At 39.4% G+C, this 18,376-nt stretch overlaps 1 protein-coding gene and 1 pseudogene across 5 annotated transcripts; both read left to right on the top strand.

The window, feature by feature from the left end:
* Positions 1-7,816: 7,816 nt before the first annotated feature.
* Positions 7,817-16,140, top strand: MTERF1 (mitochondrial transcription termination factor 1). Of its 4 annotated transcripts, XM_080663157.1 has the most exons (4): positions 7,817-7,847; positions 8,051-8,170; positions 8,422-8,480; positions 13,685-16,140. In XM_080663157.1, the coding sequence occupies exons 3-4, from the start codon at positions 8,476-8,478 to the stop codon at positions 14,847-14,849; spliced, it is 1,170 nt and encodes a 389-aa protein (XP_080519283.1). In that variant the 5' UTR covers positions 7,817-7,847; positions 8,051-8,170; positions 8,422-8,475; the 3' UTR covers positions 14,850-16,140. The 4 variants fall into 4 exon arrangements, with proteins under 4 accessions (XP_080519283.1, XP_080519282.1, XP_080519284.1 ...); XM_080663156.1 differs by lacking the exon at positions 8,051-8,170 and having other exon boundaries at positions 7,817-7,982; XM_080663158.1 differs by lacking the exon at positions 8,051-8,170 and having other exon boundaries at positions 7,823-7,847.
* LOC308245972 (transcription factor BTF3 homolog 4-like) lies at positions 12,245-12,742 on the top strand (annotated as a pseudogene). The gene has a single exon. The product of its transcript is annotated as a transcription factor BTF3 homolog 4-like (transcript).
* Positions 16,141-18,376: the final 2,236 nt, after the last annotated feature.

The following is an 18,376-nucleotide window of genomic DNA, read 5'->3' as shown; positions in this document are numbered from 1 at the left end:
CTCCATGCCCCCATTTTTTAACTGTAAAGTGGGGATAATAAAACAAGATATTGGGTTTGGGTTTGTCAGTGTGGAGATGGGGCTGGGGTACAGCTGAATTGGGGCAAAATAGTGGGGAATGGAGTTTGAAGTCTTCAGGTCCTAGGAAGAAAATGTGAGCCAGCGAGTCCAATGAGGGATCTGAAAGTTGTTTTTCTGTGTGCTGTGGAGTGTAACCCCTTGACAAAACTTGCAGTGTAGTCCATTCTGCTCACAGATGTTATCAGGTGCTAGGGTTTACCAGAACTCAAAATGATTCTATGTTTGTTTGTTTGTTTGATTGATTGATTCTGGGTTTGGCTCGAAATAAGTGCAGCTGGCAGAGCCAGAGGTTTGGAGAACAATTGGCACCTAGATTCCACAAAGATGAATGGAATGAATAGAGCAGTGGTCAGCAAACTCATTAGTCAACAGAGCCAAATATCAACAGTACAACGATTGAAATTTCTTTTGAGAGCCAAATTTTTTAAACTTAAACTTCTAACACCACTTCTTCAAAATAGACTCGCCCAGGCCGAAAACCGACTTCTGCACATGGGCCACGAAGTTTCAATCGCATTGTACTTGCGCGCCCGCACGTGGTATTTTGTGGAAGAGCCACACTCAAGGGGCCAAAGAGCCGCATGTGGCTCACGAGCCGCGGTTTGCCGACCACTGGAATAGAGGAATGAGAAAAGGATTGGAATGTAAGTTCCACAAAGATCAGTCTGTGTCCTTAGCAATTGCTGTCTAATAGAGGAGATCGAGATGCATGCACCGAATTTACTGCAACATAAGGTAGAATGAATTCAGTGTTACAGTGATTGAACAAATGCCACAGCGCTATAGGAGTGGGAAAGATTTATCCTGAATGGAGGCTTGGAAAGGCTTCAGGGAGAGATGATATTACCCTGCCTGGGTTAAGTGACTATTATGGACTGAATGTTTGTGTCCCCCAATTTGATGATATTGGGAGGTGGGGCCTTTGGGAGGTGATTAGGTTGTGAGGGTGAAGACCTCATAGGGAGATTAGTGTCCTTATAAAAGAGACCCCAGAGAGTGCTCCTGCTCCTTTCCATCATGTGAAGACACAGAAAGAAGATGGTTATCTACCAGGAAGTAGGTCTTCACCAGACACTGAATCTCCTGGAACCTTGGTCTTGGGCTCCCCAATCTCCAGAATTGTGAGAAATAGTTGTTTGTTGTGCAAACTACCCAGTTTATGGTATTTTTGTTATAATAACACAATGGACTAAGATAGTGACTAGTGAAGTGGGATGGGAAGTTGTGAAACTACGTGATCTTAGAAAATAATGCAACAACTAACTCCTGTCTTTAGACCTGTTGCTATGTGAACTATCATTGACTTGTGATTTTGTTACTTGCAATTAAATACAATCCTGATAGAGTGCTCAGTAAATATGCATTAAATGAATAGAGAAATGAGAAAAGGATTGGAATGTAAGTTCAAAGACCTCAATTCCAATTCTGGTTTTCCAACTGTAGTAGTAGACAGAGATGTTTTTGTCTGTCCAAGTTTCCTTTCTTCATTCCAGCAATCATAACACCTCTCTTCTTTTGAGGAACTGCCTCTCCTCAACTCCAAATGGTTTTACTGGGGCCATCAACACATTATATCCTGCCACATTCACCTTTCCCATGAAACAATGGGGGTGGTCACATGACTCAAGGAAAACCAAGAAGAGTCCTTGTTTTGGGTTTTACTAGAGGCCCATTGCACGATATTCGTGCAAGAATAGGCCTTCTTTCCCCTGGCTTCACTCCCAGCCGCCAGGGAGGCAGCATGTCCCTGCTCCCAGCCCTCCTGGAGCCGGAGCCGGCAAGTCCGGGGGAACCAGCAAGTCCTCGCTTCTGGCCTGAGCACGGCTCTTGTAGTTCCCTCTGCCGTCCTCCCTTCCCCTCATAGCAGGCATCATGCCCCTCCCGGCCCCTCTGTGCCTGCATATGCAAATTAACCTCCATCTTTGTTGGGTTAATTTGCATATTCACTCTGATTGGCTGTGGGCATAGTGGAGTGATGGTTAATTTGCATGGTTCTCTTTTATTAGGTAAGATGCTCAAGACTAAGAATTAGAGTTTTTCTCTTTTTCCTGGAGTTTCCAGTTAAAAGAATATAACCTTAGAGATACTTGCCATATATCTTGTTCCATTGAAGAACCTGAAAAAATAAGACCTATATAGAGAGATAAACTGAGAGAAAAATTCCTCAACCTTTTTTGTTTGAATTAGCTTGTGTTGAATTTTTGTCACTAGCTACTAAAAGAATTCTGTGTAATACAAACACTACCTTACTTAGTTACCTTACTTATACATAAGGGGGTTGGACAAGAGAATCATTAATATTCCTCCAAGCTCATTTTCCATTTTTCACATTTCTATAAAAACTGTAGAGTTTGAGATAAAATATGTTCACCTGAATCCTGACCTTTATTTTTTAAGGAAAAAAATCATCTATAAAGGAAAATGGCTGGGGAGGGGGGAGGGAGGTACGAGATCCACCAAAGGACTTGTATGCATGCATATAAGCATAACCAATGGACACAAGACACTAGGGGGTGAGGGCATGTATGGGAGTGGGGTGGGGGGGGGTAAGGGGAGGAAATGGACACAGGTAATACCTTAATCAATAAAAAAAAAAAAAAGAAAAAAAGGAAAATGCTCATAATACCAGGCTGAAACCTACTTTCCTTTCTTCATATCTACCCTTAAGTTAGATTATCACAACAGAACCTTAAGAAATATCTTCCCAAGTGGAATGCAGTAATTAAAAAATGGTAAATTTGGTATATGATAAAGGTGACACTTCAAAGCAGTGTGCAAAGAAAGTATTCATTAAATGATGTTGGAACAATTGACTAGCAATTTGGAAAGGAAACAGGATTGAATCTCTTTCTTGTTTCTTATTCCAAAATAAAATCCAGATGATTCAAAGACTTAAAGGGGGAAAAAGAAAAATAATAAAGTACTGAATGAAAATATGGATGGCTGTTCTCATAAACTTAAGATGGAAAAGGACTGTTTAAGTGTGACAAACAAATATAAACTCAAATACAGGATCAGCCAGGGGTTAGGAGTAAAGGTTCTGAAAGGAGCAACCTGGGTTGAAAATCCTGGTTCCACACGCATTAGCTTTGTCTTTACCTACCGCATTGGTTGACTAAGGAAAAAAATTATGCCTAGGAATATTCTTTAAGAAAATAAACTAAAAGGATATAAATAAAATGTAAATAGTGGTTATTTCTAAGTGATTGAATTATGGGTGAATTTTTTGACTTCTTTTTCAATTTTCTATAGACAAACATTACTATTTTTGTAGTTTCTATAGTGAATTAAAATATTGCTTCTCTCTGAGTGTCAGCAAAGCACTGCAATTATGATAGACTCTGGAGCTGGACTTCGTAGGTTCCAATTGCTGGCTGTGTGAGCTTGGGCAAGTTACCTAGCCTCTGTCTCAGTTTTCTCATCTGTAAAATGGAGATAATGTTATTTCTATCAGAGACTTAAATGAATTAATATAGGTGAAGTATAGAATAGTAGTGCCTGGCAGATAATATTATATGAGTGTTTTCAAAGATTATTAATATTTTCTTCTATGTAATTTCTTTTTTATTTTAAAAAATATATTTTATTGATTTTTTTACAGAGAGGAAGAGAGAGGGATAGTAAGAAACATCCGTGAGAGAGACACATCAATCAGCTGCTTCCTGCACACCCCCAACTGGGGATGTGCCTGCAACCAAGGTACATGCTCTTGACCGGAATCGAACTGGGGACCTTTCAGTCCGCAGGCCGACGCTCTATCCACTGAACCAAACTGTTTAGGGCTTCTTCTATGTAATTTCTCTCAAAATTCATATTCTTTGGATGACTTTAACAAACTATGTTACAGGTATATCGATGTTTGAACAAGGAAGATATTTTTCCATTTTGTGATTATTTGCTTCTTTACTATAGTAGGATAACATTTTCTACCAGTGATTAAGAATCACTTTATCAAAGGCATGATACTGTAGCTGAAACAACCCTAAAGGTATTCAAACTCACCAGGCTGAATGGGACTGAGACTTAATGGGATCTCAAATGATTATTGTGTTTCTCTTGGCCAACTCTGTCCTGCTGACAGTGGCGATCTAACTATTATGGGAATCCAGGATCGTATCAGGTCTGGAATCAGCAAATTTGCCAGGCGGAGTATCGATTTCCTTGCCACAAACTCTTGTGGTAATGAGTGTGGGAGTAGGAAAGCTGACTCTTGAAGTCTCTCTAGTCCATGGTTAGGCACATTTCAGAGAAAGAAAGTAACCAGTAATAAAATCTTGAGAAGTCTAAGATTGTTAAAAAGCAGTTGTTTTGAAAAGGGGGGAAATTATGCTAGTTTTTTTGGTTTGTTTGCAAACATTAAGAGTGTTAACCTGTGACTAGCAGAATAACTTTACTGCTTTTGTTCACCTTAAGCAATTTATAGTCTTTTCATTTGTTTTCATATACAAACAAAACAGCCGCAGCCAAGAAAGAGTGGGAGAAGAGACTTGATGTTCCTCTGGGGGCCCTGAAGTGAGACTGATAGGTCACTGGCAGGTCTGTCTAAAGTTGATGTGGGTAGGGTATGCATTTGTCTTTTGCAGGGATGGGGAACATCCGGCCCGTGGGCTGGGGCCATGTACAGCCCACAAAATCATTTGGTCTGGCCTTGCCAAGGCATTAGGGTGAGTTAATTAAACGTTTGACCAGATAGAGCAGGCTAATTTTTAAGTTGATAATTTTGTAAGACCTGAAAATGATGTTATAAATATCAAATGGCCCTTGGCAGAAAAAAGGTTCCCCACCCGTGGTCTTTTGAGTCTAGGAGTCTGTGGGGGTTGTATTGGGTAGAAGGTGGGGGAGGGAGGCCACTGCCTTTCTGACCTTAATTGGGTTTGCTGAGATTCAAACATGAGTGGTCAATAGGGGCTGTGTCTTGCCAGAACTCTATTTGTGTGAAAGACAGAGGACACTTCCTGAGCAGAGGGGATCCGGCACAGTTATAAAACCTCAGGTCAGAAGTGTTTCTGAGCGTAGCATATATTCTGTATTCAAACTTGACCTTCAGCCCTTCCCCTGAGTGTCCAATTCATGAAGGCAGGGCTTCAGAGTGCGGGCTTCAGACTTCTGGATTAAAAAGGATAGAGGAGATGCTCCAATTCAGACTTGGCAACCTTTTCTTTTCTCAAGCATGGTCATTTAAAGACACCTATACCATCTAGTATCACCACAGTTTTGGACCAGAAAGAGAAATGTAATCAAGATATATGACAATATAAATTTGACGTAAAAATGGAATTACTTTTGCATCTATAAAAATCCCAGAAAGATGAAAACTTTAGAATAGCTTCTAAAATAAACTTCCCTCCATCATTTTGCGATGGCTTCATCTCATCTCTTTTCCTCTTTGTTGGTTCATTATCGCTCACTCCTTGCCTCAGGTGTTCTTTCACACACAGCACCCACCTCCCTATCAGTGTTTCCAACCACATTTTCTTTTTCTTAATTACATCAGTTAAGTAGGGCATGGGTCAGCCATGACCCTAGGAGGGAAGATGGGGGTGGCGGGGCATGTAGAGGAGCAGACACTCAGGCTGAGACCTACCATTGGAAATGAGGTCCTGGAAGGCAGGGGCTTTATTTTGTTTTCCCCATCCTGAAAACAGGGCCTGGAAGGTGTAGGTGCTCAATAAATATTAAGTCAATGATAAAATATAAGCAAGGTATATACAGGTTCTACCATAACACACCACCAATGACTGAGGGAGTTGGCATTGCTTTTATTGAAGGTAATGACAATATTTAACAAATTATTAAAAATTAAACTTCTTTGCCAAAATATGAGAAGGGAAAAAAAAGTAATTGATAATACACCATCACAATCCAACCATTATTATACTTTTGTTGTTATTCTTTTCAGTGTTTTGTAATATGCATTTAAAATATATTTGTAGTCTGGCGGGTGTGGCTCAGTGGTTGAGCGTGGACCCATGAACCAAGAGGTCACAGCTCAATTCCCATTCAGGGTACATGTCCAGGTTGCAGGCTCAGTCCCCCGTGGGGAGCCTGTGGGAGCCAGCCGATCAATGATTCTCTCTCATTATTATTATTTTAAAAAATATATTTTTATTGATTCCAGAGGGGAAGGGAGAGGGAAAGAGAGATAGAAACATCAATGATGAGAGAGAATCATTGATCGGCTGCCTCCTGCACGCCCCCTACAGGGGACCAAGCCTGCAACCCAAGCATGTGCCTTTGACCAGAATCGAACCCGGGACCCTTCAGTCCACAGGCCGATGCTCTACCCACTGGGCCAAACCAGCTAAGGCTCTCCCTCATTATTGATGTTTCTATCTCTCTCTCCCTCTCCCTTCTTCTCTCTGAAATAAATAAAAATATATTAAAAATATATTTGTAATCTGAGAATTTTGGAGAGGAAATACAGAACTTATTTTCAAAAGAACCATTCTCCTTTACCTACAAGGTATCGCTCAAATTTAAGCATGTCCTCTGGTGAGGACTTAAAAAAAATGATTTTATTGTTTTACAGTCTGATTGTAAGGCAGCTTATAGTTAAAATAATTTATATATTTATGTATATAATTTTTGTATTAATATATAATAGTAAATATTACCTTAGATATAGGAGCTCCTTCCATATACAGAAATAGATTTTATAAATGTAAATAAAGAGGTCATTTCTAATTTTTCAGGACTAATTTTTACCCGAGGGAACTGCAGGAAATAGTTTCACTTACCAGTAGACTGATTATTAGTAATTTAAAATCCCGAAGTTAATCTTTATTCTTATAAACTAACAAAACAGAGTTAATTCAAAACAAAGTGACGACAACAAAGCGGCGGGGAGTAACCTAAGGGACAGTGAGGATCAAACTGTAATTGGCTCCTTGGTGCACAAGCCCCCGCGGAGAGCAGGTTGACGCCGTCAGTTCGCTCTTGCAGTAAAATTCAGGATCAGCCCTTTCGCCGCACTTGTTTTCCTCAGGCTCACCACTTCCTCCGTTATGTAACTCAGCAGCCTGATGATTATCTCATTAATCTGAGTATAATCTTTCTTTCAAAGGAGGGAACAGTAGACTGGCCTCGAACTGAAACTTAATCTCCGTTGTCACCATCCCCAGGAGGGCGGCCAGACCAGGAAGATTGAAAGCGACGCCCCCAAAGGTGCTAACAACGCATCGGCTGTGGAGATAGTTTCGGTTGAAACTTCAAATAGCCCAAACCCGTCACAATTCAGTAAGAACCAGGAAGCAGCCGTGCTGCAAGCAAATAGAAGTTTATTAGAACTGCTCTCCCAGCCTGCGGGCTGAGCCTGCTGTCGGACTGGCAGCCACACTCCAGAAGGTAGTTCAGAAAAGAATCTGGGGCTGTTTCTGAGCCGCTCATCGCAGGCGTTTTTCGGCACCAGACACCAAAGTGTTCCTCGGCATCATGTTAGTCACACGAATGCGCGTTATCACCCTGTCAGGCCGCAAAATTTATATAATAGGGACTTGCTCATCGCTCGTGGCCAGAAAGAACTAAGAACCTGCAGCAACTCCCGGCCGCTGGCCCCGCCCACCTCGTCCAAAACCCGCCTCAGCCGTGGGTTCCCTGCGCTTACCGCGGTCTTCTGCCGCCCCCTGCTGGGCTTCTCGCGATGGTTTACGGAGGGCGGCCCCCTTGGCCGCTGGGGCACGCAAGGTGGTGACGTCACGTCGCCGCGCGGCCCGTGGCCGGAAGTTAGTGGATTTCCGCTTCCGGAGGCGGAAGTAAAGCTCTCTCTGGTACTTCGCTACAGTCCGAGTTGCAGTTGCTGGCTTGTTGCTGCTGTGCTTTTTATTTTTAGAAGCGGGTGTGGGTGACTTTGTGGTAACGCGGCGCCCAGTTCCCGCGCAGCTCTTTGCACAGTTGTCCTTGTGGTAGGGAGAGGGATGGGAGGAATCCGTGGAATGGGACCTGTGGAATTAACCTTAGTTTTGATTTACAGGCTCACCTGGGCTCGAATTTACGCTTCACCTAGCTAAGAGAAGCTAGTAAGAAAACTCGGCGCTTTGGAATTTTAGGGATAAAGCCTGCTTTTTAATTTGTGGAGTTTAATTAAGACAATGTACGTGAAGCGGTTAGTTTTGGTTTTACAAATCATTCGTGACTCTGCTACCTTTTCTGATCATATTCAGGCCTGTACTAGCCATTTTCTTCTCAATATCTCTGAGATGTTTAGTATGCAAGAAGGTTATGCATTTCATGAGGTTATGCACCTATAGTGTTAGGTGGGATTGAACTCCTTATTCTGTATTACGAAAGTCCTGACAATATTTTGTAACCTTCCCCCCTCTCCTTTTTTTTGGCCACTTTTAGGGACAACTATTTTCCAGCTCTTTCTGGAGGAATGCAGAAGTCTTCTTAAGACAAATGAGGTGAGAAATGCATTGTTGTAAAGGTCTCTAAACTGCTTGTTTTGTCGAAAGAAGGCCAACTGGAATGTAGTACCCAAGGGCCAGGGATCAGCCATTTCATTAAAAGCCCCTTTATTTGGCTTCTGTGGAGCAGAGGGCAATGTAAAACCTCTTCTATTCCTTAGACCAGTGGTCGGCAAACTGCGGCTCGCGAGCCACATGCGGCTTTTTGGCCCCTTGAGTGTGGCTCTTCCACAAAATACCACGTGTGGGCGCGCACGTACAGTGCGATGAAAGGAGTACCCTAATTAAGTTAATAACAATGTACATACCTATATAGTTTAAGTTTAAAAAATTTGGCTCTCAAAGGAAATCTCAATCATTGTACTGTTGATATTTGGCTCTGTTGACTAATGAGTTTGCCGACCACTGCCTTAGACCTTACAAGTTGTAGGTACACAGATTTTCAGTGTATTTGTTACTTTTGGATTTCACCTCTGGCAATAATGGTTTTGGTTCATTAAAACGTTAATTTGAGATTGAAATACATTATGGAGTACTATTTTTGAAACTTGTAGACTGAGGCAATTGATACGTCTTACATTAGGCTGTTTAAATATTCACCTTACTAGATGTAAGGGGAGTATTTTGGATGGAAATTGGGTGCTAAAAGAGTAAAGTAGCATTGGTATTTATCAGGTTTAGCATATTTGTGTTGAAAACTGAAAAAATAGGTAAAGGTAATATATATATTGTATTATGTTTTTGTACTCCAAGATGATTTTAATTTGTTTTTTAAAATTTATTTCTTATCAGATTGCAACAAAAACATATAAATTAATATTTTAATATTTCAGAATGAGTGCATAACTGCCATTAATCTGTCAGAGGTAACTGTTTTGTTCCATTTTTTTTTCTCTCTCTCTGCATATTACCCTAGTCATAGCATTATGCAGTTTGACACCTAAAATACCTTGGACATCTTTCTATTGTGTTAGATCTGCCTCATTTTTAAAAAGGAGCCTGTATAGTATTTTATTGCATAGTTGTACCACAACTTATTAGTCATTCTAATGGGGACATTGGGTTCCTTCTTTTTGTCTACAGCAAATAGTATTATGATGGTAATCCTTTTCATAACAATGTGTATTCTTGTCTTGGATAATCTCTCAGAAGTGGAAATGTTGGGTTAAAGGATATGATGGAGGGTACCAAATTCTCTTCCAGCAGTGGTATTTGAGAATTTCTCCCATTTCCTCATATGGTCATCAACATTTGATATTAGTTAACACTGTATTAAGCTTAGCTGAGACTGTTCATAATATATTTTAGGTCAATTTATTGCATGTATAGTATTGTGGTCAAAATCAAATTTTAGTTGCCAATTCTAAATCCAACTGAGCTCTTTCCCCCCCTTATAGGAATAATGTAGATTCCCTAGTAATAAATAATTATAAAACAAATGATTCATTTCAACAATATATACTTGCTTAGTTAAAGATTTGTAGGAAGGTAGTATTTAAATGGGATCTTGTACAATGGATGACATCAGGATGATAGGCCTTTCTGAAAGATATCTTAAACAAGGCAGGGAGACAAGAATGGACAAGGATGTGTAGGACCAGCGGTTTGAGAGGCAATGGTGCCTAGTTGTGAAGTTGTAGAATAGAAGCTAGCTAGAAAGATAGGTGGAACTGTGTGGTGAGGGCTTTGAAGGTCAGTCTGAAGATTTTACTTTGTAGGGGAGAGCTACAGAGATCTTTAATCAGGAAATGAGGGACATAATTACATATTTTACAAGTATACTATGATGGAAGTTTTGAGGGACAGATATTAGAGAAGCAAGTTAGGTGGCTATTATAGTCTGGGTGAATGAAAAGCAAAGAGTAGAGAGGTTGGAGTTCAGAGATGTTGAACAAGCAGAATCTACATGATTTGATGATAGGTTGAGGAAGGGAAAGAAAGCAAAGCTTTTGTATTTTTATCACCAGTGACTCAGGTTAGTGATAATGATTTCATTAATCAGAGGAGGTCTAGTTTGGGGGCTGGGAAGGATGATCATTTTGGTTTTGGACATGTTAATTTGTGTGAAAGATATTTCCATGGAGAAGGAATTATGCACAAAGACATAAAATCCACCTATAAGATTCAGGAGAAACCTTAATGCTCTTTTGTTAAGAAATTTGGAATATATTTTCACTTGCTTTTAGTCTGTCATTCATAGAATTTCTTTTGAACTTTCTGTGCCTTGTTCAACCCTGTTTGAGGGTGTGTACTCTAGAGTAGTAGCCTTCAGGCTTTTTTTGATTATGTATACTCTCCAAGAAAGGTTTATACATGTACCTTTAATATATTTATATTTTATTTACTGGTGAGTTATGTATATGTCTTACAATATATGTTGTATACATTTTAAAATACAGAAAGTAGAAATTTTAAAAGGCTGAGGCAAATATAAGTTGGAATTTTACTGTTTCTTCCTACATTCCATTGGGTCATGTTGCTACCCCTCTTTGGAAAGTACTGGTCTTATCCGTAGCTGTCAGTGTTCTGTCTGATTATTCAGTAGAGGTCACCCTTGAGCGTCTGGAAGAGCAAATTTTTGAGCTATGCAATGTAAAGCCTTCCTTTAGTTAGAAAGAGGGCCTTATTTTTTAAGTTTCTAAATTCATTTTTGGGAGAGTGTATAATTACATGGTAGCATGTGGCATTATGGAGAAGTGAAGAATAGTGAATTCAGAGTATAGGGCAGTCTAATATGTTTGATGTTTACCTTGTGAGCAGTCTGCACTTTTGTTTGAATGCTATTTGATTCTATAGTTTGAGAATATTTTTCCAATTCTTTGAGGATCTTTAGGTTATCTGAGCTATAAGAATGTTCCCAGTCTAGGCAGAATCTAGTAAATTCTTGTTAAATTGGAATAATTAAAAGGATAGGCACAGAGAGGCTTTTTTGATGTTGATCTTGAAAGCAGAATCTCAAGTCCAAAGATACTATTAGTGGTGAATTGAAAACATTTAGCTCTATTTTCTATTTTATGCTGAATTAAAGTGTCTCTTTTAAGTAATCAGGAATAAAAAACTAAGTTCATCACAGCTGTGTAGTCTGAAAAGGATAAAGTACAATTTAAAAAATATATGTATTATTGTATGATTCAGACCACAGGTAGCTTAGGAAAACAAATTATCTGATAAGAATAATCTTTGTTGCTTTCCTCATAAAACATTTCCTATAAATAGATGCTCACTTTACTAGGGACTTAAGATTATTATCATGTAGCAGTTCATACATTTCATGACTCATTTCTGAATGATCAAGAAAATGAGATATTGAGGTTTTAACCACTTGCACAGAGTTATATGTGTTGTGAAACTGATGCAGAGAGCCCTGGGCTCGTCTTATGTAATGTTGTGGGCTGGGGAGAATGGTAAAAGTAACTTAAACATGTCATCTTGTAGCACAGTTCCACATGTGGTGGGCTATTTGGATTAAATATCCCAACTAGATCATTTGGAAAATGAACATTGGTGTGGAGTTGTTGGGTTATAATCAAGAGTACAATAAAGTAAATTGAGTGAGGAGATTGGAAGCAGTTGTTGTTGACCAGAGGTCAAGATAAGCTAAGAATTAGGCTCTAATAATAGCTGGATTTAAAGAGTGCCATGAATCTAGAAAAATGTGTTTATGGTGCAAATTATGAATTCTGGTGTTGGAGTCTTGGCTGAGGTAGCCCTCTTGCTCTTGCCACGTGCTGGTGTTGGAGGACTCTCCCTGCTTCAGATTTACCAACAGCATGAATCAAGAAAAGTTAGCCAAACTTCAGGCTCAGGTCCAAATAGGGGACAAGGGTACGGCTTGCAGAAAGAAGGTGATACATAGAATAGCTACAGCTGATGACAACTTCAGAGTTTTCTGAAAAACTGGCTGTCAATAATATAGCTGGTATTGAAGCGGTAAACATGATTAAAGATGATGGAACAGTTATTTATTTCAACAATCCCAGAGTCCAAGCTTCCCTTTCTGCTAACACCTTTGCAATTACCAGTCATACAAAAGCTAAACCAATCACAGAAAATGCTTCCTGGAATATTAAGTCAGCTTGGTGCTGACAGCTTCACAAGTCTTGGGAAGTTAGCTGAACAGGTCCCTTGGCAAGTGTTGGATAGCAAAGCACCAAAACCAGAAGACATGAGGAAGATGTTGGATGACCCGATTTTCACAAGATGATGTTTCAGATCTTGTTGAAAATTTTGATGAGGCATCAAAGAATGAAGCTAAGTAAAATCTTTTCTGGCTTTTGGAAGCTGGCATGGACTAGATTTAAAAATCAGCTATGTGGTTCCAAAATTTTACAGACATGGAGAACATCAGCTCTGACTAGTTCAGAAATATAAATATTTTGTATATTAATAATCTGTTCAGCATTTTCAGTCATTTGATTTTGCATTTTGCACCTCTTTCCAAGATCTATTCTTTTGGTCAAAATCAAAAGTATTAGTGCAATTTGAGGGTGTTTTGATATTTGATTCTTGGTTTTTTTGTTTGTTTGTTTGGGGTATTTTTGTTGTGTGTGTATTTTTTTTGTATGCGTGTGGGTATGTTTGTACACAGTGGAGATCAAATTGGAAAACAGTTCTATTTATCCTTCTCTTTTTCCCAGTAGAAATAAAATCAAATCTTTACCAAAAAAAAAAAAAAAAAAAAAAAAAAGCTGGTGTTGGTTTTCAGGGCTAAATTTAGAGTTTGATAACCAGGATGTGAAAACTGAGGCAAAGAAGTCTGATATCTATGGGCAGGGGCAAGGCCAAAGATCTGGGGAGTTGGAAGACAGGACAGAATTGAAAACATCAGTTAGTAGGAATAAGCCAAAGGTTTGGCAATCAGGAGGATAAAACAGAAATGGAGAGGGTCAGTTGGTTTTGGATAGCCAAGGTAGGTAAGGCCAAACAAGAAGAGCAAGGTAAAGGTAGGGATAATTCTGGGGCAGTGATGGTGCTATACTGTCTTTCTTTATGTTGAGAATGTATGGAGCCCAGGCTCACAGATAATTAGAAGTAATGAGCTAGAGAGTGGGAATACGGTGGCTGAATTGTTAACACAGCACCAGGAGAACTGGAGCTACCGATAACTTCTTATAGAAAGGACCATGATACTTATAGGATTTTAATATGGTCTTTCAGCTATTTAATACATTATATAATATTATCTATGTTGTTTTACACAGCATTCCAAAAGGTTGGGGCTACTTGACCATTCTGGCACCACGAAACCTCTTGTATATGAGAAGTCACTTCCTCTTTGGTTCAAGATGTTGGATGACCCGATTTTCACCAGAAATACTCTTCAAATCAGTTTCATGTAGGTTTTTTGGTGTGAAGTCTGATAATGAAGACAGTGAGCCTTTGAAGAATAGACTACTGAATAACTTACTTACTATGGGAGTAGATGTTGACATGGCGAAGAAACGACAGCCCGGAGTTTTTAATAGGACGGGTATTAGTGAGCAGGACCTGAAGATGTTCCTTCTGTCCAAAGGAGCTAGCCAAGAAGTGATTGCTAGCATCATATCAAGATATCCACGAGCCTTAACACGCACAACTGAAAATCTTTCAAAACGGTGGGATTTGTGGAGAACGATTATGACATCAGACCTTGAAATTGTAGATATTTTGGAACGTTCTCCTGAATCGTTTTTTCGGTCCAATAACATCGTAAGCCTAGAGAATAATATAAAGTTTCTCTACTCAGTTGGATTGACCCGGAAGTGCCTTTGTCGATTGTTGAACAGTGCCCCACGTACCTTCTCCAATAGTCTTAGTTTGAATAAACAGATGGTTGAATTTTTGCAGGAAGTATGTTTGTCCTTAGGTCACAGTCAACCCATAGATTTTGTCAGGAAAATAATTTTTAAAAACCCTTTCATCTTAATTCAGAGCACCAAACGGATAAAAGCTAACATTAGGTTTTTACAGTCAACTTTCAACCTGAACAATGAGGAGATGCTTGCTCTGATATGTGGTCCAGGAGCTGCAATCCTAGACCTTTCCAATGACTGTGCCAAAAGAAACTACACAAATATCAAAGAGAAGCTGTGTTCTCTTGGGTGCACTGAACAGGAGGTACAGAAGTTTGTCTTGAGCTATCTAGATGTGCTCTTCTTGGGAGAGAAAAAGTTTAATGATAAAATAGACTGCCTCATAGAAGAAAAAATTAGCATTTCACAAATAATTGAGAATCCTCGGATTCTGGATTCAAGCATAAGTACTTTAAAAAGTCGAATCAAAGAATTGGTAGATGCTGGCTATGACTTGAGTATATCAAACATCTCTCTTCTGTCTTGGAGTCAGAAAAGATATAAAGCTAAATTGAAAATGTTAAACATGCGATAGTGGATTTTTCTGGAGAATTAAAAAAATAGTGATATCATTTCACTTTGAATTTGGGCCTTTCAAAAAGGAGATGTTTGATCTCTTAACCGCATATACATATACAATGATTATTTGGATATTTTATTTTAAAGGTTCGTAAAAACTCATGGTTAGTATACTCAACTATAGTCTTCCCAGCTACTTTTCCTCTAGTTTGAATTAATACAGTATCCTATCATGTGATATAGGCTGTGTAATTGGTACTTCCTGAATGCCAAGGCAGAACAATATATATGAAAAGATAGAAAATACAAAATAAGCTTTTTTCAGGTTTTTGTTCAAATAAAAAATGGACAGATTCACTTAGATAGTTCCATTTTTTTTCATGGGTTTGAATGGCAACCTGTTTCTCCTGTTACTCCCACATATCTAATTATGGTTCATCTTCAAAACAGAATGCCGGTAACAATCTGACAAAACAGGAGGGATTTTTCACCCCAAGTTATACATTCTTTATTTAAAACATTAGTATTTAACCCAAATTGAGCCCTCCATTGTAGGCTCAGTTTACTATGGGTAAATTCCTGATTTTTTTGAAGACAAAGGCAACTGTAGTAGGCAAAATAATTGCCACCCAAAGATGTCAATGTCATAATTTCCAGAACCTGTGAATATGTTATGTTAAATTTCAAAAAGACTCTGCAGATGGGATTAAGGACTTTAAAATGAGGTTGATTACCTGGATGGGCCCAATGTAATCATAAGGGCCCTTAAAAGTGGAAGAGTGAGGTAAAAGAGGAGATCAGAGTGAAATGATGATACAAGAACTTGACCCACTTTTACTGGCTTTGAAGGAGGAAGGGGCCATGAAATAAGGAACACAGGTAACCTCTTTAGAATGTAAAAGGCAAGGAAACATTTTCTCCTAGTGCCCCAGAAAGAAATGCAGCCCTGCCAGAATCTTGAAATTAAGCCCATTGAGTCTTGTGTCAAATTTCTGACCTACAGAGCCATAAGAATATATTAGTGTTGTTTTAAGCCTCTGAGTTTGTGATAATTTTGTTACAGCAGCAAATAGGATAACAGCAACTAAATAGATTGTTAGTTGCATTATGCTAGTAGACGAAGCCACAAAATGTGGTCTTTTTAGTATCATATTTGTATTTCTTCCTCATATAATTGCCTTTTTTATCCAACTACCTTTCTGGAACAGCTAATAAGTTAGTGTTTGTAAAGTCCTCTAAATGTATGTATAAAAACTAAATATGAGGAATAAAATCTAAATAAAGGAATATTTATTTTGCCTAATGAATGTAGTTTAAGAAATGGTGATCATTTCTGTATATTTATATTTTGTTGGCATTTCATCTAATATAAATAAAGAACAAGGAATTTCTAGAAGCATTGACTTCTTTAAAAATACATTTTTTATTGTTGACTAGAGGCCCGGTGCACGAAATTCGTGCACGGGGGGGGAAGGGGGTGTCCCTCAGCCCAGCCTGCACCATCTCCAATCTGGGACCCCTTGAGGGATGTTTGACTGCCCATTTAGGCCCGATCCTACCAGGCCTGGGTCCTCCCCAGCTGCCCTTCCCTGTAGGCCTGGTTGCCCCCAACTTCCCTCCTCTGCTGGCCTGGTCACCCCTAACTGCCCTCTCTTGCAGGCCTGGTTCCTCCCAACTGCCCTCCCCTGCAGGCCTGGTCACCCCTAACTGCCCTCCCCTGCTGGCCATCTTGTGGTGGCCATCTTGTGTCCACATGGGGGTACCCATCTTTGACCACATGGGGCAGCCATCTTGTGTGTTGGAGTGATGGTCAATTTGCATATTACTCTTATTAGATAGGATAGTATTACATTTTTTTTCCCCTTCCCCCCTCCTCTCACACCCCCCTCCACAAGTCTTCACCATCCTAGAAGCATTGACTTAAAAAAGACAAATCAGATGATGTCTGTACCTTGAAGGCATTTACAATGTAGTAGTAGCTCTGATATAAACTGAGAGAAGGGACACATTACATAACCTTAATTACATAAACTTAATTACTTTTAATTGTTTTTCAGAGTCATTTGTTTTCTAGATGTGGCTTTTGAATTAACAATGGTGTTCATCCTTTTAAGCCTTATTTCCTATGATGATGCCTCAGAAAAACTTATTCCCACCACTGATAGAAAACAAAATACCTGCTCTTTCAAGGGTATTTTTACGTCTGTGATACTCTTATTCCAGTTATTTCCAATATGCTATTTGATGGCGAGCGTGACAGGCATAGTTTAGAAGACAGGGCTTCAGAGAGACCTTTCTTTAGAATGATATATCTAGGCACCATTCCTAAATAGCTCTGTTACTTTGTGTAAATGTTTTAAGTTCACTGAACTTGTTTTCTCATCTCTAATATTAAAAATTGACCTTGAAGAGTTGCTGGGAATCAGATGATATAAGGTCTCTTGTACATACTATTCAGTGGTAGCTGTAATAAATAGTTGCAGTAGTGCCCTAACCGGTTTGGCTCAGTGGATAGAGCGTCGGCCTGCAGACTGAAAGGTCCCAGGTTCGATTCCAGTCAAGGGCATGTACCTTGGTTGCGGGCACATCCCCAATAGGAGGTGTGCAGGAGGCAGCTGATTGTTTCTCTCTCATCGATGTTTCTAACTCTCTATCACTCTCTCATCCTCTCTGTAAAAAATCAATAAAATATATATTTAAAAAAAAAAAATCAATGTTTCTTAAAAAAAAAAAAAATAGTTGCAGTAGTATTTTTTTTTTTTTTTCAGAGAGGAAGGGAGAGGGATAGAGAGTTAGAAACATCAATGAGAGAGAATCATCAATCAAGCTGCCTCCTGCACACTCCCCACTGGGGATGCGCCCACAACCAAGGTACGTGCCCTTGACTGGAATTGAACCTGGGACCCTTCAGTCCGCAGGCCGACACTCTATCCATTGAGCCAAACCGGTTAGAGCTGCAGTAGTATTTTTTTAGTACAGTTTAAACAGCTTTCTTTCTTTTTTTTTTTTAAATATATTTTATTGATATTTTACAGAGAGGAAGGGAGAGGGATAGAGAGCTAGAAACATCGATGAGAGAGAAACATCGATCAGCTGCCTCCTGCACACCTCCCATTGGGGATGTGCCCGCAACCAAGGTACATGCCCTTGACTGGAATCGAACCCGGGACCCTTCAGTCCACAGGCCGACGCTCTATCCACTGAGCCAAACCAGTTTCGGCTAAACAGCTTTCTTGATACATAATTCACATACCATACAATTCACCAATTTAAAAGTATACAATTCATTTTTTTTTTTTTTTTGTATTTATAGGGCTGTGTAATCCTTACCACAATCTAACTTTAGAATATGTTTTGTACCTCTTAAAAGGAAGCCTGTGCCCATTAACAGTCAACCTCTATTATTCCCCCTTCTGCTTCCCCAGCCCTAAGCAACCACTGATCTACTTTTGTCTCATAAATTTGTTCTGGGCATTTTATATAAATGGAATCATACAATCTGTGGTCTTTTGTGACTAGCTTCTTCCACTTAGCATAATGTTT

Source organism: Plecotus auritus (genome assembly GCF_963455305.1).
Source record: "Plecotus auritus genome assembly, chromosome: 4".
Lineage (NCBI taxonomy): Eukaryota > Metazoa > Chordata > Mammalia > Chiroptera > Vespertilionidae > Plecotus > Plecotus auritus.
This window is presented reverse-complemented; position numbering and strand designations above follow the sequence as displayed.